This window comes from Gorilla gorilla, chromosome 9 (assembly GCF_029281585.2).
Source record: "Gorilla gorilla gorilla isolate KB3781 chromosome 9, NHGRI_mGorGor1-v2.1_pri, whole genome shotgun sequence".
Lineage (NCBI taxonomy): Eukaryota > Metazoa > Chordata > Mammalia > Primates > Hominidae > Gorilla > Gorilla gorilla.
In genome coordinates this window covers 69,980,336-70,002,089 of record NC_073233.2, presented here as the reverse complement: position 1 = coordinate 70,002,089, position 21,754 = coordinate 69,980,336, and the positions used below count along the sequence as shown (strand labels likewise).

General features: G+C 53.1%; 1 protein-coding gene across 10 annotated transcripts in view; it reads right to left on the bottom strand.

The window, feature by feature from the left end:
- INCENP (inner centromere protein) overlaps window positions 1-20,952 on the bottom strand; it is a 30,503-nt gene extending 9,551 nt beyond the window's left edge. For 2 of the 10 annotated variants that reach the window (XM_063693213.1, XM_055354302.2), the window contains exons 1-11: window positions 20,765-20,912; window positions 17,743-17,860; window positions 16,616-16,766; window positions 16,034-16,147; window positions 14,327-15,135; window positions 6,967-7,018; window positions 6,082-6,139; window positions 5,847-5,964; window positions 4,567-4,618; window positions 4,031-4,148; window positions 3,808-3,939 (exon numbers count right to left, since the gene is read on the bottom strand). In XM_063693213.1, the coding sequence (XP_063549283.1) occupies window positions 3,808-3,939; window positions 4,031-4,148; window positions 4,567-4,618; window positions 5,847-5,964; window positions 6,082-6,139; window positions 6,967-7,018; window positions 14,327-15,135; window positions 16,034-16,147; window positions 16,616-16,755 (1,593 nt within the window). In that variant the 5' untranslated portion in view covers window positions 16,756-16,766; window positions 17,743-17,860; window positions 20,765-20,912. Of the gene's footprint in view, window positions 1-3,340; window positions 3,353-3,807; window positions 3,940-4,030; window positions 4,149-4,566; window positions 4,619-5,846; window positions 5,965-6,081; window positions 6,140-6,966; window positions 7,019-14,326; window positions 15,136-16,033; window positions 16,148-16,615; window positions 16,767-17,533; window positions 17,861-20,764 lie in introns of all 10 variants that reach the window. The other 8 variants (XM_055354297.2, XM_055354294.2, XM_004051334.5 and 5 more) reach the window with 8 other exon arrangements.
- Window positions 20,953-21,754: the final 802 nt, after the last annotated feature.

Here is a 21,754-nt window from a genome sequence, read left to right as displayed (position 1 = left end):
CCTCCATTGAGCCATGCCAAGTTTTGGGCAACACAAAAGTCAGGCTCCAAATAGGATTTATGTGCTGATGACAACTACATAAACTGTGCATTGAAAAAGAAAATGAAGGATGAGCTTGGAAGGGTGAGGAGCAGAAAGGCAGCTCTCCCAATCATGGTGAATGTTCTAGTAAGGGGGTGGTGCAGACGCAAGGCTTAACTTACTACTGTCATGCTTTATAATATCCATACTATATGTATACATATATTCTATTGTGTATATCAACTATTTCATAATAGTTGAAAAAAATAAAAGGAAATATTGACAAATGCTAACAGTCTAGTGAGATGGATTAGGGATGGTATTAATTTTCTTTTATTTTCCAAACTTCCTGTGACATGGCTATGCACTTTTTGTGTGTGTGTGTGTGTGGAGACAGAGTCTGCTCTGTCACCCAGGCTGGAGTGCAATGGCGCGATCTCGGCTCACTGCACCCTCCACCTCCCAGGTTCAAGCAATTCTCGTGCCTCAGCCTCACGAGTAGCTGGAACTACAGGCATGTGCCACCACACCCAGCTAATTTTTGTATTTCTAGTAGAGGCGGGGTTTCACTATGTTGGCCAGGCTGGTGCTGAACTCCTGACCTCAAGGGATCCGCCCGCCTTGGCCTTCCAAAGTGCTAGGATTACAGGTGTGAGCCACCAGGCCCAGCTGGCTATGTTCATTTTTAAGGCAACTTTTAAAAAGTACTAGTTGGCTGAAAAGCTGATTGATGCTGGCACCTCCTCCTGGGCAGACACAGAAAGTCCCAGGGGCACAGCCACAGCAATGGGCAGCCAGCAGGGATGGGCAGGGGCTCTAAGCCCTCCCTGGCCAAGGACAAGGCTGGTGCTTTCCCCTTGAACAGTCTGGGGCTGGGTGGAGGCTGGGACCCAGAGGGAAGCCCCACACCCATCACCCCAACCTGGCTCCCAGTAGACTCCCACCTTTAGGCACAGTGTCCAATAGCTGCCCCCTCTTCCTGTACTGGTTACTATCGATTTCTCCTTGGCTTCTGAGCCTAACTGGAGGAGCACTCTCGCCTAGAAATCTGGCTCCAAGGTAATACCATCCTCCCAAAGACGGAGAGAAGGGGTCCCGGGAACGGGTAAGATGGAGTAGACATACTCCACCTCTCTCTCCCACTGAACGCAGCTATAAAACCTGGACAGAATGCAAGGAGCGGCTACTTGAGGCCTCTGAAAACTAAAGAGGAGCAGGCAGATAGGGAAGAAGACCAGACTTGGAAGCACCAGCCAACCAGCAGTGAGTTCTCCACTGTTTTTCTCCAGCCTAACTCAACACAGCCTGGAACTCCAAAGGAGTCACTGGGGCACGGACAGAAAGAATTCCAGGACAAGCCCTCTAGTCCTGACTCAAGCAGCAGAAAGGGAGTATCTAATGCTCAGAGAAGGCAGAAACCCCATTTTTGTTTGTTCTCTTTTCTTCTTTGCCTTGGGCCCCAGCCCACAAGCAGTCCTATGGCAACCAGGGGCAGCAGCAGTTGAAGAAAAGCTGCCAAGTCAAAATTCGAGGGAGGAGCTGTGATCCCAAAAGTGTGGGCCAAACCCTGTGTGTTGCTCTTCTGTCTGTCCCCCTGCCAGGTGACCCTGGACAGAGAAAGCTGCCAAGTCAAAACTCAGAGGAGGAGCTGTGATCCCAAAAGTGTGGGCCAAACCCTGTGTGTTGCTCTTCTGTCTGTCCCCCTGCCAGGTGACCCTGGACAGAGAAAGCTGCCAAGTCAAAACTCAGAGGAGGAGCTGTGATCCCAAAAGTGTGGGCCAAATCCTGTGTGTTGTTCTTTCCCTGTCCCCCTGGCAGGTGGCCCTGGACACAGTCGTAGAAGCACACAAAGCAGAACAAGGTAACTGAAGCCCCAGCTTCCTGGCTGGAGGACAGAAAAGGGAGCCCCAGAGGAGATCGGGAAAATGATGCTGCAGGTTATTGACGAATGCCCAGGCTCAGCTCTAAGCTGCAGATGCTAGGATCTGATCCTAATTACCACACCGTAGGCTGAGAACTAAACTAACAGACCACCTGCCAAGTCCCAGGCTGACTGCTGACTGGCACACACCCGGGAAAAGTCCAAACAGCACTGCCATCTTCAAAATCGGGACTAACATTGGAACCACAGTCCACAGAAGGCAGATGGGAACCTGCAGCCTAAACCTAACCAGGTCAATTGCTACTAAATTGCAATGCTGAGAAAATATCAACATTGTCCATAGATTTAAACAAGACCCAGAGGCTCATAGCAGAATGTTCAGGATGCAGTCCAAAATGACTCCGTAGCCCCCTGGTCTCCTAACTATGGACTGTCCCCACCCACTAGATGCCCTGTGCAGGGACCTGGGATCCCCAAAGCAGGAAAGGGGACCACTTCCTGGTCTTCTCTATCACCCTGTGAGACCTGCAGGGCTCTAATCGGCACAGGTGGTAAGGCCACTGGAAGGTATACTATCAGTCACCTTCTCCAACAAGAGGGGAACAGGCCTCCATGAGGAGAAGCCAGCTCAGGGCCCACCTGGCCAGCTGCTGGGAAGCCCCTCTCACCTGCCGAGGCCCTCAACTGGAGGCAGAAGCCCTCCCGGCTGTCACAGGTGTCCCTGTGTGGCTGCAGAGAACCCTTCAGAAGGCTTGCAGGAACTAAAGGAATGAGGCGACTGTGGCCTTGGCAAATGGCACGGGGAGCTGGGGCTGCGGGCTAAGCATGTCCCCATCTGAGGGTTCTTGCTCAGGGCCAGCCTGGCTCGGCTCAGCTCTGAGGTGTCTGAGAAGAGAACAGCTTCTGCGACTTGTTTCTACATGCTACCACCCACTGTTCTACTGTCACCCAGCACAGCAAGACCCAGCACTTCCACCTCAGTTCAGACCCACACTTGTGCTCCCCCATCACCCCACTGCCTCAAGGCTACTGCTCAGGTCTGTGAACCAATAAATCTCAGTGGCTCTGGGGACCACAGACAACCTGTCTGTTCTCTTCAAAGACCCACAGACCCTGACAGGGCCTGGTGCAGGGGAGGAGGGAGGGAAGGTGGCTGTGGAGAACACATCAAGCTGTAGCCCTGGTGAAAAGCCACACCCCCTTGCTTCCTCCTAGGAGCAGAGTCAAGGGCAGGGAGGGCAGAGAAGGACGCTGGGGCCCAGAACTGCTGGGCGCCTCCAGCCAGTGCACCCCTCACCGTCCCACTCTCTTCCTAAGGCTCCCCTCCGGCTTACAGTGTTAGTGCATCTACAGGTGCCGTCAGCTACGCAGGGAAGGGGCTACTGCGGGTGAGTGCTAGGTGGGGCGAGGTTACCGACAGGAAAAGGCTTTACTTACGACGAAGCTGCACTGTGGAGGAGACAAGGGAAAAGGCAAGAGTTAATGCCAGGCCGGGGAGCATCCTGCCAGGCAGGCCACATGCCCAGCTGTGCCAGCAAGCCTGCGTGGGGCCTGCCCTCCTGCCAGCAGCACCCCCACCGCCTCTCCTGTCACCCAACCCTCACCCCAGTGGTGGAGGTGTCCACAAGTACCTCTCACCTTAACTACACAGATCCCCAGGGCTCACACTGAGCCGGCTGAGCCTCCAGGCTGTAGTCCAGAGCCCACAAGGTCAAGTGCAGGACAGTGCCCTCAGAGGTCAAGACAGCCGGTGGCCACAGAGACTTCAACCGGCCCCTAACAGTGCCAGGCCACACTTGCCTCCACCCAGGCTCACACTACTCCCAGTATCTTACAGGACAGACTGGACCTTCAGCGACACTGCCCGGCTCCCACAAAGCCCGGCCTGGGCACAGGGCCCTCACCTTGGGGTCCATGCGCAGGGGAGTGTTGCGCTTAATAAAGGACTTCATGACGCTGCGTGGGGCTGAGGTCGGGGTCATGAGCATCTGGTTCCTTTGCACTGTGTGCAGAAAGGTCCGGAGGGGCCGCACCACCTGCAGACGAGGACCAGGGTCAGAAGTGGGCAGGCGGGGCAGGGTACTGAAGGGGGTCAGGGCTCCAGGAGAGGGCAGGTGCCTGGCTCACCTTGCTGGCTGGGCAGGGCGAGGAAGGGGTCTTGCTCCTGGGGGGCTGCAGCTCCTCATCCTCCAGGTGCTGCTCCTCGTCCAGCTCACTCACGGCCTGCTTGTAGCTGCGCTTCCTCCTGCCAAGGCGCGGGCGGCGGCATCACAGGGCAGCCCGCCACAGCCCAGCCACACCCCATCAAAAGTCACCCCGGTGAACAATACCAGGCCCAGGCCACAGGCCTCTAGACTGAAAGAGGCTGCAGAGCCTAAGCAACCCTCTGCTGCCCACTCAGAGGAAGGGAGGTGAACAGTCCAAGGTCACGTGGCCAGGAGACCACACTAAGACGGGGTCAACAATCGGGTCGCCCTATTCCCAGGCTTGCGCTCATCCACAGCATGGAGCCGCCTCCTTGGTTAAGTCACAACACCAGGCCACACCCCAGCAGAGAGGCTCTGAAGCCCCTGAGCACACATCCACTTTCCCTGAGCAAGGACACAAGGCCACATCCTCCAGGGCCCTCAGAGTTACCCACACACCCCTTCCCGGATGCAAACCTGGCACTCTGCGGTGGCTCTCTAGGTCCATCTGCTTGGTCCATCTTGGCCTCTGTGAAGACAGCAATTTCAGCAAGGCTGCAGAAATGATGGCGGCGGCAGGGTGGGAATGGGGGTGTAGGGGGAAGGGGTCCCTGGGCAGCAGCCTTGGCAGTGGGCAAGGCTCCCCTCCTGGCAGCTCCGGGGTGGCCAAACACAGACATATCAGCCTTAACCCTGACTAGCCTTGAGGAATCTACAAGCACTTTGGGAGGCCAAGGTGGGCAGATCCTTGAGGTCAGGAGTTCAGCACCAGCCTGGCCAACATAGTGAAACCCCGCCTCTACTAAAAATACAAATCTACAGATGCCAGGGCCTGGCTGCCCCCAGCTCATGAACACCTCCCCGCGAATGCCTGGCTCTATGGTAGGCAAGGCAGGGCGGGACGGTCCTGTCGAGGCGGCAACCCCAGACGCGCCCCACCCACCTCTGACACTAAGAACGGTGTGTGGACACCTTGTAGAAGCAGGAGCTCCAAGCCCCTTGCACAGCTTCTAAATCCCACCCCTCCTGGGCCATGCAGCTGGTGTGGCCATGACAGCAGGATGGGGCAGCTCCCGCTGCAGGGTCAACATGGAGGGTGTAGGGTCAGTATTGTTTTGTTTCACTGCTAGGAGAAGGTGCACCTTACTCCAAAAGTTCCTCGCAGCAGCCCTTGGGGCTGCGGGGCTGGCATGACCATTGTCCCTGACCACGTCGTAAAGAGGAGGAGGCCGTGTTCAAGATCTCACAGCTACAGTGCACTTTCCACCAGAGAGAGGCACCCTTCTCAGGGAGATGTGAGCAGGACCCTGGGACACTCCCAAACCCACTGCTCTCCAGCCCTCTTTAGACAAGGATGGACATACAAAGGTCAGAAAGGAGCTGGCGGGGGAGGCAAAGCAGGAGGCCAGGTGGGGTGTTCAATCCCCAGCCCACAGCTCTTCCCACTGGCCCCTGGAGTCAAGGTCAAGGCCTTGACCTGACCTCTTCATATCCATACCCCGATGCAGCCCCTTCCTCTGCTTCCTGTCCCAACCAGCCACAGCCCCCCATGCTGTACTCAGAGACAGCTCCAGCCCAACGGTGGGAGGTGAAGTCTACAGACTCAAAAGGGATCTCTGCACCCCCAGGTTTAATTTCTCTTTAGCCTACTGGCCCAGAAAATGGGGCTTCCTTATCCCCAGAGAGAAGGTCAGGCCAAGGCCGCCAAGGCCCGCTGTGGCTCCGGGCACTGCACACGGCAGGTCAGGAAGACTCACCTTGCTGCCCTGCAGAGGGTGTTTCCGGGCTGCTGGCTGCAGGCTTCAGGTTGGGTGTGCTGTTGGCAATCTCCGTGTCATTGTGGGGCCACGAGTTATTTCCGTTGTTCTCAGGGACCTGCGGAAAGAACCAAGGCTTTAGGGGTCTTGACCTGGAACCCAAGGCCCAGGATGGCCGCAGTGCAGGGCGGGAGCCCCAGAGGTGAGTCCTCCCTTCCCCAGGCAGCCGTCTTACCTCTGGCTCAGCTGCCGCCACAGGCTCAGCCTCCTCGGGGGGTTCCTTCTGCTCAGAACTGAAAACAGAAGGGGGACTCTGAGGGGACTGCCCAGCTAGTCCAAGCCCTCCCCCTAGGGAGTCCCTCTACCATTCCAGGGATGGGGACCCAAGAGGTCAACACGAGGTGCCCTGGCCAGGGCCACCAACCCACAGCCCCCTGTGGGATAGGAGGATGGCAGCTCCCGGCAGTGGCTCCATGGACAGACGAGGGATGTCAGCTTCAGCATGTGGTTTCATCTCCCTGGCACCCCACCACAGAGCTGGCTCAGGATGTGAGCCGTCCTCAGCTCCGCCTCCACCTCTTGGGCCCAGGTGAGCTGCATCTCTTTTGTGGTCTGTTCTCTATTCACCATGGGGCTGGCAAGGCCAGCAGGTCTGCCCAGTCACCCTGTTTCCCCATCCCAAGAACAAACCCTCTGCTCTGCAGCAAGGAGGGAGGGAGCTGGTTTTAGTGATGGCAGGACACGGCCTCCAGGAAAAGGAGTCTGTGTCCTGGCCCAAAGCAGCATTGGGTGTAATCCTGGAGCACTCCTATCCTACCCCAGCCAGTTTGAATGTAGCTCTTCCTGGCAGCCCCGCCTCACCCCCAACCTCTGGAGCCCACGTCCCAGGGTCAGGTCTAGCCAGGCAACCAGCAACGCTGACGGGCGCTGCAAGGAGACCAGGCGGCCAACACCCACATCACTCACTGCCTGGTCAGACAGGGAAAACGGGGCAGCCCCTGGGCGGTCAAGGCTCAGTGGGGAAGACTCAGCCCAGGAATTGCTTCCAGCCCTGGTGCTCACCTTGGCTCCCCGTCCTGGTGTGCCCTGCCTACCTCCGAAGCCCTGGAACTGAACTCACCCAACTTTCTGGGGCACCTCAACATTCAGGAGCCTCTCCAGGTAACTGTGACCTGAGGGGGAAAAGAAAGGCACAAAAGATCTCATCAGAGACCACACAGGTCCCACTCTAAGGGGTCCAGGGGACCGGGTTCCAGCAAGGGCCTGGCCACTGCTCCCATCACTAGTCGTGGAGCCCCCACCATGCCCGGGACCCTCCCCTCAGCACTCATCCTAGTGTCCTTATCGGAGCTGCTGGCTTCGTGTCCCCTGCTGCTTCCCAGATGGTCTTCCCATGCCCATCTGAGAGCACGGCTGGGCACCTTCACTGGGCTGGGAATATCTTGAGAAGAGGGACAATGTTTGCTGCAGCTCCAGGCCCCAAACTCCCAGCATGGGGCCCAACACAAAGCAGCTTATTCTGTCAACAAATATTCATCAAGTGTCTACAGTGTACTGGGACCTGGGCCAGGCCCCAGGACCCCAATGGTGAGCAAAACAGAACCACCATCTGGTCTAGATAACAATCATCAAATAGTCCTATCAACAACACCAGCATGGGCAATGATGGAACACAGCAGAGAAATTTTTTTTCTTTTTTTTGAGACGGAGTCTTGCTCTGTTGCCCAGGTTGGTGTGTAGTGGCACAATCTCAGCTCACTGCAACCACTGCCTCCTGGGTTCAAGCGACTTCCGGCTAATTTCTGTATTTTTAGTAGAGACAGGGTTTCACCATGTTGGCCAGTCTGGCCTCGAACTCCTGACCTCAAGTGATCCACCCGCCTCGGCCTCCCAAAGTGCTGGGATTATAGGCGTGAGCCACCGCGCCTGGTCCAGAGCAGAGAATTTTAAAAGCCTATGATGGGGGGACCTGAGCTGGCCTGGAGGAGTTTACAAAGGAGGAGGATGTCCAGGCCGGTGGTTCTCAGCTTGCATCCTCTGACCCTTGGACGTCCTTGAGACCCATGGGGGATCCACGAGGTCATAACTAATCATGATACTAAAATTATGATACTAAAATGTTACTTTCCCTTTCACTATGTTGACATTTGCCCTGATGGCACAAAAGCAATGAGGAACTAGCTGCTGAAGCCTCAGCCCCAGTCAAGGCCAGAGCATCAAACACTATCCTCAGACCACACACTCACGGGAAGGAGAGATGTCCAGTTTCACTGAGGAATGTCCTTGATGAAGGTGTAAAAAGTACTAATTTTTTTTCTTTTTTTGAGACAGACTCTCACTCTGTCACTCAGGCTGAATGCAGTGGCGCAATCTCAGCTCACTGCAACCTCATGGGTTCAAGGGATTCTGGTGCCTCAGCCTCCCAAGTAGCTGGAATTACAGGCACGTACCACCACACCCAGCTAATTTTTTATATTTTTAGTAGAGATAGGGTTTCGCTATGTTGGCCAGGCTGGTCTTGAACTCGTCCTCAAGTGAACCACCTGCCTCAGCCTCCCAAAGTGCTGGGATTACAGGCGTGAGCCACTGCGCCTGCAAAAGTCCTAATTTTACTAAATCTAAACTCAGGTACATGCCATTCTACTCTTCTGTGTGCTGAGGTGGGAAGTGTGCACAATGCCTGTTGCTGCAAACCCAACTCTCTGTGAAAAGTGCTCGTCTCTAAGCTGCCAGCTGCACTAGCCACTTTTTCACCTGAAACACTATTATTAATTAAAAGAACGACCGACAAACAATGGTTATTCAGTCTTGGGTATCTGGAAGACATTTTCTCACAAGTCAATGAAGTGAATCCATCACAAAAATAAAACACCATGTGCTGATAATAATTTAAAAATTGGGCCAAGGCCAAGGCCGGCGGCTCACGCCTGTAATCCCAGCACTTTGGGAGGCCGAGGCGGGCGGATCACTAGGTCAGGAGATCAAGACCACGGTGAAACCCCGTCTCTACTAAAAATACAAAAAATTAGCCGGGCGTAGTGGTGGGCGCCTGTAGTCCCAGCTACTCGGGAGGCTGAGGCAGGAGAATGGCGCGAACCCGGGAGGCGGAGCTTGCAGTGAGCCGAGATCGCACCAATGCATTCCAGCCTGGGCAACAGAGCGAGACTCCGTCTCAAAAAAAAAAAAAAAGAAAAAAAAAATTGAGCCAAAACGAATCCAAGAGTAGAATTTTGAAAAGCGCGTATCCACCACCAGCAGGGTCACAGCATCCTAATATCTAAGGACTTTTCTGATGAGGTCAGAAAACAAATGTGCTTTTTTAGGATATTATATAATGAAGGGTGTCAACACTTGGAAGACGTGCATAACTTGGTGAAACAATATTTTCCAAATGATCGATGTATGTGGTTATGAAATCACACACATCTAAAAGATCCATTCAAAGTGTGGCCAGGCGTGGTGGCTCACGCCTGTAATCCCAGCACTTTGTGAAGCCGAGGTGGACGGATGATTTGAGGTCAGGAGTTTGAGACCAGCCTGGCAACATGGTGAAACCCCGTCTCTACTGAAAAGACAAAAATTCTCCGGGCGTCGGTGGGCGCCTGTAATCCCAGCTACTTGGGAGGCTGAGGCAAGAGAATCACTTGAACCGGGAGGCAGAGGTTGCAGTGAGCTGAGATCGCACCACTGCACTCCAGCCTGGGCGACAGAGTGAGATTTCATCTCAAAAACAAAACAAAACAAAACAAAAAAAACAAAACAAAGTGCAAGGTAGACCCGTGTGGAATCAGCAACATGGTTTCAGATTCCACACCACAACAAACCTTTAAGAACTACCACTTCTTGTGCTGGTCCTGATAACAAAGAATATGCATAATTATCTGAAAAAGCTATGAAGATACTCCTCCCTTTCCCAACTACACGTCTGTGTGAGGCCAGATGTTCTTCAGCTACTTTTTTTTTGAGACAGAGTCTCACTCTATCACCCAGGCTGGAGTGAAGTGGCGTGAATTCAGCTCACTGCAACCTCCACCTCCCGGTTTCAAGCAATCCTCCTGCCTAAGCTTCCTGAGTAGCTGGGACTACAGGCACGTGCCACCACGCCCAGATAATTTTTTGTATTTTCAGTAGAGACAGGGTTTCACCATGTTGGCCAAGACGGTCTCAATCTCTTAACCTCATGATCCGCCCACCTCGGCCTCCCAATGTGCTGGGATTACAGGTGTGAGCCACCTCGCCCGTCCAGTTCTTCAGTTACTTTAACCCAAACAGTGCAATGCAACAACAGATCAAACGCAGAATGTGGCTTATTTAAAGTCATACAATAAAGAGATTTGCAAAATGTAGAATAATGCCAGTCTCTTCAGTACATTTTTGTTTTGGAAAAGTTATTTTTTCATAAAAAGTCTTAATGTAAACAGGTGATAGGCTTGGTACTTGCATTTTATAATGTTAAAATATTAAACAATATTTTTAAATCTTTAAAGTGCTAAATATTCATATAAAAATATTAATATTTAAAATACTTTTAAACTCCTCAGTTTTAATTTTTAATACAGTAACTACCAACAGATATAACCTCATAATCAAAGCTTTTTTTTTTTTTTTTTTTTTTAACAGAGTCTCACTCTGTCACCTAGGCTGGAGTGCAGTGGCACAATCTCAGCTCAGTGCAGCCTCGACCTCCTGGGTTCAAGCAATCCTCCCACCTCAGCCTCCTGAGTAGCTGGGACTACAGGCACATGCCACCATACCTGGCTAATTTTTTCCATTTTGGTAGAGATAGGGTCTGGCCATGTTGTCCAGGCTGTCAAAAGCTTTTTGAGACTGAGGCTTAATCATTAAAAACAGGAAGCCCGGGGCCCTCACCCTCAGCACTCACCCTGGTATCCTCACCACAGCTGCTAGCTTTATGTCCCCGGCTTCTTCCTAGCTGGGAGCATGCCTGTTCCCAGTGCCACTGGTCTAGGGAGAAGGAGGGCCAAGGCCACGAGGCAGGAAAAAAAGAGGCTTTTTTGGGGAACAGAGAGAAGGTAGCTGAGCTGGCGCATCCTGAGCCATGCGGGCTTGGTCAGAGTTCAGGCTGGGAGGTGGCCAGCAGGAGGTTGGGGAGCACAGGGTCTCAGGAGAAGAGGGAAGACAACAGGCCAGGCACAGAGAAGGGAAGCCAGGACCCTTCCTGGGTATAGCAGCCAGGTTTGGGGAGGTGGTGGGAGCAGCTGCAGGGCCAGGCTGACAGTCATGGGTGGTGATGACCCCCATTTAAGGGGTTTATACCCAGAAGATACATCCTCCTCATCTCCCCATGCTGTGTCATCCCAGCTCATGTGCTCCCTGATGAAGACGCCCATGTGACTACATGGCTCTCCCACCAGCACAAGCGTTCTCTGGAATGCTAAGTGCCATCTGCACGCCATTCAGGCCTCAGAGCTGGTCTGGTGGTAGGGAAGTGGCCTAAGCACTGGCAGAGGGACGGAAGGGCTGTTCTCCAATGCAGAGGTGGCTCGAACGCCCCAAGGTGGAGCCCTGAGGCAGTGGGCCTGTCCCTTCCTATCCACTTCAGAACTGCTGCCCGACGGGCCCCGCAGGCAGGTGCGCACCAGGCCAGGAGGCAGGGGATTCCTGCTGACACACAGCAGTTTCACGCCCCGGCGTCACACTCTGGCTTCCAGAAGCCCCCTCCACCCATGCTGACTGCTGGCTTTTTTTCCTATCTCATTTTTCCATTCCTGTGGTGCAGGTGTTTCCTTCCCATCCCGAATTTAATTTTTGGGAAATTAAATTTGTTAATTTAATTTAACAAATTGAACTCAAAAATTTAACAAATTGAACACAAATTGAACCAAAAATTAACAAATTGAACTCAAATCCTTGTGTCAAGGGCTGCTCGTGGGGAACACCCAAACCAAGACCCCACCTCGGAGCTGCCCGAGAGCCTCTCTTAGAGCCTGGTATCAGGAAGACCCCCAGGAAGCCTCCTCCCCTGTCACCGCCCCACTCCCTGACACCCTTGCAGCTCCTCACTAGGGGTCGGCCTTGTCACACCCAAACTGAGCATCAGCTGTTATTGAGTTTTGTCAAATAAGATGTACTGAGTATCCACTACACCCAAGCACTAAGATGAGTTATCTAGTCACATTCAAAGCAAGTGTTATCACCATTTCACAGAAAAGCTGAGGTTGAGAGAAGGGGTGTGCCCAAGGTCACCCAGGGTCTGTGTGACTCCAGATCCTAGATCCTGTATCCTCCTCTCTCTCCTCCACCCACCTCAAGAGGAGAGATGATGCTGGGCTGGGAGTCAGACAGACCCAGGTAACATGCACCAGTCAAATCAGAAGCCCATTCATGGGCAGGGAAAGGGTAGATAGAGAGGGAAGAGTGATGGAAGGGCATGAGAACTGCAGATCTGGATGTCTGCTCCAAAGGTCTCCAGAGATTCTCTGCAACCCTGCCTAGCCCTCCCTCTACAGGCCCAGGCTCACCTGCCCCCTTGAAGCCCCTTCCCAAGATCAGATCCAGGCCTGAGAAAATCTCCAAAACAGATCAGAACCATTTAGATCCTTCTGAGAATCCAGAAATAGACAGTGTGGCAGACTGCACATCTGCACACGCCCCACAGTGTGTCACCCCAAACCCTGGAGCAGGCCCGTCCCCAGGCAGTGTGACTCAGGCAGAGAGAAAGCTGCCAAGGTGAGGTGCCCTCCCCTGCCTGACAGGCCCTGCCCTGGGGCCTTGCACAAAGCCTCTTCTGCAAGCACCTGACTTTCTGGAAAGAATGAAACACGCAGCGCTCAAGCCCCAGCTTCCCGATTTACAGACTCCATGGCTTCCTTAAGCCTCAGTTTCCTCCTCTGTAAAGTGAAAAATTCCTCACAAGCTAACAGTGCTGCTGTAAGGACCAAATGAAATAACCTTTCCTTTTATAAATCTTAAAGTGCCAGGCAGATGCCAGCTACTATTTAATATGCGTTGAGATAAAACCTGGGCTGGGCGCAGTAACTCACACTTGTAATCCTGGCACTTTGGGAGGCTGAGGCGGGTGAATCACTTGAGGTCAGGAGTTCGAAACCTGCCTGGCCAACATGGTGAAACCCCATCTCTACTAAAAAACAAAAACACAAAAATTAGCCTGGTGTGGTGGCGGGCACTTGTAATCCCTGCTACTCGGGAGGTTGATGCAGGAGAATTGCTTGAACCTGAGATGCATGCAGAGGCTGCAGTGAGCCGAGATCGTGCCATTGCACTCCAGCCTGGGCAACAGAGCGAGACTCTGTATCAAAAAAAAAAAAAAAGATAAATCCTGGCCGATCCTTGCCACCAATCCGCTGCTTCGCCCGTCCTCTGCCTAAATCCTTACAGCAGCCTCCTATCTGGTCTCCCTGTTTCCCTCCCTTCCCCATCATCAAGCCACTTCTTTTGCTTCAGTGGGGTCAAGTTCAAGCTCTTGTGTGAGCATGAGCCCCAGACACCCATCACTTGTTGCTTTAGGCATCAGGGTCTTCGTACATGCTGTTCCCTCTGCCAATAATACATACCCCGCATTTTTTTTCCACTCAGCAAAAGCGCAGCCATCCTTCAGAACCCTCCCAGCTCAGATTCACCTCCTCATGCAGCCAGCCTGCCCCTCCAGACACGTGCTCCAGTGGGCAATCGCCCCCTAAGCTGAGATCTGAGAGAGCAGCTAACGTTACCGAGTCCTTCCTATATGCCAGGCACCCTTCTAAACTCCCTGTGTGGGGTGACCAAAGAAAACCTCACAACGACCCTTTGAAGTGACGTGATTAGCCCCAGTTGACAGGCAAGGAGTGGAGGCCTGTGAAGTTTCCAGGACCTGCCCCAGGCTGCAGGGTGGGTGAATGGCTGAGTTGGCACTCAGACCCAGGCCAGCCAGCTCCAGAGTCAGCTTGGTTCCCCCTCCTGGCTCCCATCAGATGCCCAGTCATCTGATCTCCCAGAAGGAGCCTGCTGCCATAATTCCCTCCTCCAGATCAAACACAGTGTCGCCAATAGGCGGCGTGCAAACCCGGTGAATTTAAGTGGCCTCTGCAGCATAGGGTTGGGAGGAATGAGCTGGCCCTGCAGAAGAGGCCCAGGCTCCAGCCTCAACATGGCCAGTAACCACAGCCACACGGTGGCCGACCTTCCCGAAGCTCAGTTTCCTCACTTGTAAAGCAAGTAGGTTGGGTCAGACCTGCACCATCCAACGTGGAAGCCACTAGCTACATGTAACTATTTAAATCTAAAAGAAGTAGAATGCAATACAATTTAAAATTCAGTTCAATCACACTAGCCACATTTTGAGGACACAATCGCCAGATGAGGCCAGCTAGCGGCCACCATCCCAGGACAGCACAGATGTGTAACATCTACCTCACTGCAGAAAGCTCTCTGGACAGCTCCTTGCTAGATGATCCCTCAGAAAGCCTCCATCTGAGCCTGGCACCAAGGACCACCCGCCACTGCCAAGCCCCCAGACTCACAGATGATGCGGCCAGAGGCAGCTGGCTCTTCGGCAGTCTTCTTGGCAAGCCTTCTGCTCGCCCTGCGGACAACACTTTCCTGTTTGGCCACCAGAGAGTACTTCTGGGCTAAGACTTGGGGACTCAGGGAAGACGGGGCGATCGGGCTGTGCCGCACCGATTGAGAGTCCGTGTGAGAGCCCATGGGCGTGGAGATGTTATCCGGCAGGATGGGAGCCAGCACCTGCTCCCGCCATGGAGAGTCTGGAGAGGCTGGCGAGTCCCGTGGGCCAGGGGAGACCTGCGCAATCCTGAGCTTAGACGCAGACCGCCCTGTCCCGACCCCTTGACCCTTGGGGTCCTGGGGTGTAGCCATCAGGGAGCTCACTGTGATGGACTCCAGTATCCTGGCCTTTGACTTCTTAGGTGTTGATTCCTCATCCGATGTCGGGATGCCCTGGGAGGTTGGAGCTGTGGCTGAAGCCGGAGTCGGGGACAGAGTGCGGGGCAGAGGCTCGGTGGACATGAGCTGGGTGACATGCTGCTCAGCATTCTGGCGCTCACTGATGCCGATCTCCACCACAGGCACCAGCTGGCACTGGGTGTGGTTATCCTCGGGCTTCTTAGTCAGCATCGTGGGAGACTCAGGGGTGGGTGAAGAAGGTGCAGCCAATGCCATGGTAGCCGCGGCAGCCGCAGCCGCAGCACGGGTCACACGCCGCAGGACGGAGCCGTTCTCCCCCACCATTGTAGCCAGCTTCTCTACACTGTCCTTGCTGAGGAGGCGTCGGGAGCTCAGCTGGCTGCTCCGAGACTTTCTGCGGGATAACCTGGCAGGGGCAGCAGGGCAGAGGCTGAGACGGGCAGCAGGACAGGGTGGCACCCAGTCTCTCCAAGAGCCACCAGCTTGGATAGAGTATGATAAGAGAATGTGAAGGCAAAAGATCTGGGTTCCAGGCCAGATTCTGCCACCTCTAGCCATGAGGCCCCAGGCCATTCTTGTCTGAGCCGCAGTCTTCCTAACTGTAAATTGGGGATCATGCCACAGTCCGCACAGAACTGGCTAGGAAGATTATATTCATCCAAACCTCCGGCTGACTGAAGTTACACCACACCGAGCCCCTGCTGAAAGCCTTACACACGCTCTGCCTTAATCCAGAGCACGTCCTTGAGAGGCAGAGACCACTATCCCCACTTTAGGGATCAGGAATGGAGGCTCAGAGAGGCAGAAATTCAATTCAAAGCCGTACTGCTCTGCTAAGGGGCAGAGCTGGGGTTCACACCCAAGCCTAACCCCAAGACCCAGCCTCTTTCCCTAGCACTCTGCAGCCCCAATCATTCCTGAGGGGGACTAAAACAAGCATGACAATATGACGGCTGGGACAAGGCACGTGGTCTACACCCCTGGTCACACTCACCTAACAGAAGGACGGCTTCTCTTTTTCATCCCACCTACGGAAATCTTTCCCATTCTCCAGGGCCAAGATCAAACACCCCCACCCCCAACACACAGCCACAGATTTGGACTCCAGGGTCTTGGGTCAAGCTATAGTTCCCTGTGGCATCCCAACCCCTCTCAGCATGGCCCACGCAGTACCCGCGGTGGTACCCACCACCCCTCCTACAGGCTGCTACTTCCAAATCAACACCTTCAGAATCAAACTCCCAGATGGCACCAAGCCTCCGCAGAGCCCACTGCTCAGCTCACTCTCCCCCAACCCCTCCTACCTTCTCCTGATGGGATCTCTGTTTTCATCCTGAACATAAGAAATCCGTCTCTTCTTCCGTCGGTTCTTCTGAGAAGGTGTTTTGGGCATCAGCTCTGGCTCTTTGCTGAATTCTCTGTTTGGCACAAGAAGGGTGTCACTCGAGGCTGCCTGGGAACCGCTGGTCCCCTCTCCCACCCAGCCTGGCCCCTGCCCATTTCCTGGCAGCGACAGGTCAAGCTGGGGTGTCCAGCACCAAGTGAGCTCTCCAAGGCCATGTGCAAGTCACCTGCGGGTACTCAGGGCTTCCTCCTGGAGACACGGCAGGGAAGCAAGCTCCCAGGCGCACATCCATCGCCACATACCCTGAGAGGCCCAGCCAGCAATGATGGCGAATAGGCAAGGGACTGGATCTCTCCTGCTGCCTCTTCCCATGACACTAGGTCAGGCCCCCAGCACACTGCACACACAGTATACAGCAGGGAGTCCTGACAGGCTGTCTGTTTTGCCAGGTAGGCGGGAACGAGGGGCTGTTGTGTCCCCAAGACCAAAGCAGCCCAGACAGGCCCTGGTGTTCCCAGCCCCTCACTGTGCCCGTCTTCACCTGGTGAACATGCGCTCGGCCTCCTCTTGGATCTCCTCAAGCCACACCAAGTCCTTATTATCCATGTTGCAGAGAAACTCCATGAGCTTCTGGTCACATAGCTCCAGCAGGTGAATGGGCCCTGGGGCCGTCGTCCCCATGGTGGCTCTGTCTGGTGAAGGCACGGACAAGAGGCACAAGTTAGGGGCCCAGGGTAGGGGTCTGGGGCTTTCTCCAAGCTGCAATACCCACCCGACCCACAACCACCACAAACACCCAGTGCCCGAACCAGGGCCCCTCTCTGCTCACAGCCACTCCCCAGAGCTGCAGAATTCCAAACACTCATCCCCTAGCCTCGTCTCTACAAAGAGAAGCCCTTCTACTCACACTCTTCAAATACCTCCCCGTCCCCACCCCCCGCCAGCATGACTGTCCCCATAAGTCCACAGTTCCCAACCAATTCTGACATTGATGGTCCTCCTTATAAATGGCCTTTTCTGGGCTTAAGATGACAGGGCACTGCCATCTGCCTTCCTGGCCACCCCAGGGCCCCTCACTCCCTGCCCAAACACAGTCCTGCTCTCGCTCTCCAGTAGGCCCTCATCTTACTACTCATGGTTAAGTAAGGACTAAGACACAGCCACCCTGCACTACATACAAGCTGACTCCAGACATCAGGCCAAAGAACATCAAACCCAACCGCCTCTTTAAGAGGCCAGTGAGCAGAAGGGATGCTGTGTTCCAAAGGAATGAGTGAGAAAGTAGTGATCCAGAAATATGCCCTCAAGGGGCCTCCCACACCCCTCTCCCTTGAGCTGAAATGCCCCCCAAATGGAGCATAAATAGAACAAGAAGGGAACAGTAAGCAATATCTTGCTTTTAAGAAAACTTGCGTACAAGCATTGAGCAAGAGAAAACACAAAAACAGTTTTTTCTTACTTTCTTGTAAAACTAGCAGCTCAGGTATCCTCCTTAAAACTTGATAACCAGCCGGGCGCAGTGGTTCACACCTGCAATCCCAGCACTTTGGGAGGCCAAGGCAGGTAGATCACATGAGGTCAGGAGTTCAAAACCAGCCTGGCCAATGTGGTGAAACCCCAACTCTACTAGAAATACAAAAACAATTAGCCGGTCGTGGTGGTGTGCACCTGTAATCCCAGCTACTTGGGAGGCTGAGCCTGGAGAATCACTTGAACTAAGGAAGCGGAGGTTGCAGTGAGCCAAGATCACGCCATTGCACTCCAGCCTGGGCGTCACAGCGAGACTCTGTCTCAAAAAAAACAAAAAAACAAAAAAAACTTGATAGCCATTACAAAAACCTCAAGCAAGGAAGAAGTACAATCAGCCCTCCATATCTGTGAGTTCCACATCCATGGATGCAATCAACCACCAGTGGAAAATATTTGAAAAAGAGCTGCATCTGTACTGAACATGTATAGACTCTTTTCCCTTGTCATTATTCCCTAATAATACAGTATAACAACTACTTGCATAGCTTTTACATCATATTAGGTGTTATAAGTAATATAGAGATATAAAGTATACAGGAGGATGTGTGTCGGTTATATGCAAATACTATGTCATTTTATATCAGGGACTTGAACATCTGTGGATTTTGGTATCCAAAGGAGGGCCTCGAACCAATCCCCTGAGGATTCCAAGAGACAACCATATTCTACTACATCACAACAGGGGCTCATTAAATATCCCAGCAGATGAATGAGTGAAAGAACAAATGAATGCGTGGTGGTCATAAGCCATAACAACAGACTGCATGCCTCAAGTCAATGGCGTGATCCACCATCCTGACTTACCTCTTTAAAACCAAGAACCGGCCGGGCACGGTGGCTCACGCCTGTAATCCCAGCACTTTGGGAGGCTGAAGTGGGCAGATCACGAGGTCAGGAGTTCAAGACCAGCCTGGCCAACGTGGTGAAACCCAGTCTCTACTAAAGATACAAAAAAATTAGCCATGTGTGGTGGTGCACGCCTATAATCCCAGCTACTCAGGAGGCTGACGCAGGAGAATCGCTTGAACCTAGGAGACAGAGGCTGCAGTGAGCCAAGATCACACCACTGCACTCCAGCCTAGGCGACAGAGGGAGACTCCGTCTCAAAAAAAAAAAACCATGCACAGCTCAGCCTCCCACCTACAATGGAAGGTCTTGCAAGGAAGGGATAAATCGCTGACCCCTTGATCCCTCACAGGGCGTAGCACCAGGTCAGGTTTCAGTCTCATGGGACTGCCTCAGGCTTGATTCAAGGACACAGTAGTCTTTGTTCCTCAACAAGCTCTGCCCTCCGTCTGGAACATTGTCTCGCATTTTGTATGGCTCACTCCTCATGGCTTGGATCTCAGATCCTCAGGAAAACCTGAAAACCAATCTAAAGTAGCCCCAGCCATGATCCCATTCATTGATTGTAATTCTCTGCAGAGCACTTGTGTGCTTGTTTACCTGTTGTTTACTGCCTGTCCCTGCCCACTAAACAATTGCTCTCTGAGGGCAAACCCCTGTCTGTCTTGCTCATCGTTGAATGCCCAGAGCACAGCAGTGCCTGGCAACAAGGACTTATTTGTTAAATGAATTAATCCACCCATCAACTCTACACCTAGAAATAAACATCCTATAGGTGCTCATCCCACCATACAAACGGCACCAAATAAACTTAATCTGCACAGGTTAGAACTGACCAACACATGTTCAAAACCCCTGTTCCCAGATGCCAAGGGCAGCAATAATCGGGGCAGGGCCAAATGGGCAGGATCGTACAGGCTTTGGGCTGAAACCTCGGCTCTGCAGCCAGCCAATCATGGGCAAGCCCTTTTCACTGCCATCCCTCACCTTCCCCTAACCCTTCTGCACCCAGACCACAGCCCTGGCAAAGCGCAGGACCTCAGGCCAGAAAAGAGAAAACTGTTTAAGGAAGCCAAAGGTTTGCAGAGAAAAGCAACAACTGGCTAACTTTTTAAAAAGTATTTGTTCAAATGGGCAACGTGGATGAGAGCTTCTTTCACAAAGTCCATGAAAGCAACTGGACTTCTTTCACGGGGAAGTTTGCTTCTAGCAGACCTTAGCGCAACCATTTAAAAAGGGCTACCGTAAGTTAAAACAGAGGTGACCCTGAAAAAGAAGGAATCAGTGTACCAAGAATCAGGCTCCTGGAAGAGCAGCAACAATCTCTTCTTCAACCCATGTAAGCACCTGCACACAGATAAAGAGCACTCAACACCTCATCGAGAGAGACACTCTCCAGTCTTCCTCCTCTCCAACACTTCTTCCACACCATACACCAGACTGAAGGCCCCATCGTCCTCCTCTATGACTCCTGTCCTTTTCAGGGTGCTGTAAGTTGGGCGCCTACCACACCTCTGTGCAGAAAGCGCATAGCAGCTGCTCCCATTTACTGAGTCATACTCCATGCCCGAGTCAGACATCATCTCATTTAATTCTCACCACAACCTTGAGGATACGCATGGGCAGATGAGGAAATTGAGGCAAAGAGAAGTCAAAATCAGCCGGCAAATCAGGGGCATAAATAGAACCGTGCCCTTAACCACGGGCTATACCGCCTTTAAACCGTGCCCTTAACCACTGGCTATACCGCCTTCTAGATATCAACTTCTGAAAGGCAGTCGCCCAGTCTTGGCTCTGGGCAACCCCGCGAGCAACCCATGTTAGCTGAACGAGACTGAAACGCTGACAGCGAACAGGCTTGGGGAGTGACAAGGGGCGGCCCAGCCTCCGGAAATGGTCAGTTTAAAATGCTGCTCAGCTGGGGGCGGGGGCGTTGAGAGAGGGGTTTAACTGCACAGAAATGCCATCTGGCATCATTCCGCCAAACAACCGGGTTGGTTTCGGGCTTCCTGCGCGTCCAAGTCAACACTAATCCTCACAGGCACAAAACAAGGTGCCAAGCAGCCGGGAGCGGAGGGGACGGGGCTATGCTCTAGGAAGCTGAGGGCCTAGGTGGAAAGGGTGGGAGGCATCTCGGGCCCGAGAACCAAGGCAGGCGACCTCGCCACTTGGAAGAGGTGACCCTCATATGCCCAGGTAGCCAGGGGCTGGGGTGGGGAGTCACGACCCTGGTCCAGAGTCGACAGGGACAGAGCAGAGGACCGGGGAAAAAATCGCGAACCACCCCCCAATCCCCACGCCCCCGCGCACTCACTCGACTGCGCCACGTCCCCTGAAGGCTGCTCCGATCCAATTCCGGTGGTATCCCTAGGTGAGGCCCCGCTTGCCCAGACCCACTCGGCTCCGGGCCTTCGGGACTCACCGCACGGGAGGAGCAACCAGGCGGCGCAGCGCGGGCGAAATCTATGATTTTCAAAACTGAAGGCTCAGCCAATCCTCGGCAAGTTTGTCCGGGCGGTTGCAAAATTTTAAGCCAATCAAATAACAGGAAGCACCAGTCAGCCCTCCTATTGGCCACGTCGACTAGCAATCTGCGGGACTAAGAGGCGGGGAAAGGAAGCGAAAGACTTTAAGCCCCCTCAGCTTCCGGGTGCTGCGGCCGCGGCCGAGAGAGGAAGTAGATCCCCGCCTGGGAGGAGCCCGCAGACCTGGAACTACGAGTCCCGGCGAGCACTGCGAAGGTCACGCGCGGCTTTCTTTCTTCTCCAAGCACGGTGGCAGTCTTCTGATCTCTGCTGCTTTTTTTTTTCTCATAAAAACATGTATGTATATACTTACATTGCTGAAAGAGCAGCTTTTTAATGTAACAAATTATCTAGGTACAGAAGTCATAGGTTCCTCTTCCCATGAGAAAAACATTCCTCAAAATACAAACCAAACAGCATCCCAGAGGGAGTAAAATTTCATTGTACTGAAACATATACAAATTAAGGCTACCTTGGTATATAAACAATTTAGAAATTATGATGGAATAGTTCCACCAAATCATTTACGTATAAGAATTCATGCCATTTTTTAAAGAATTGGTAGTGGGGCTCAATTCAAACAATATTATGCATCCTTACATTCAACTTAATACACTTAGCAGCTACAAGGAGTGTAACTGTAACCCCACTTCCTGAAATCTCACGAGTAATGTTAAAAATCCAAACCCATCAAAGGCCAGGGTGTTAGGGTATTTGGCTCATGAATCGAAAAGCCTAATCATTTCAATTTAATCTTTACAAGTAGAACAAGATCCAAA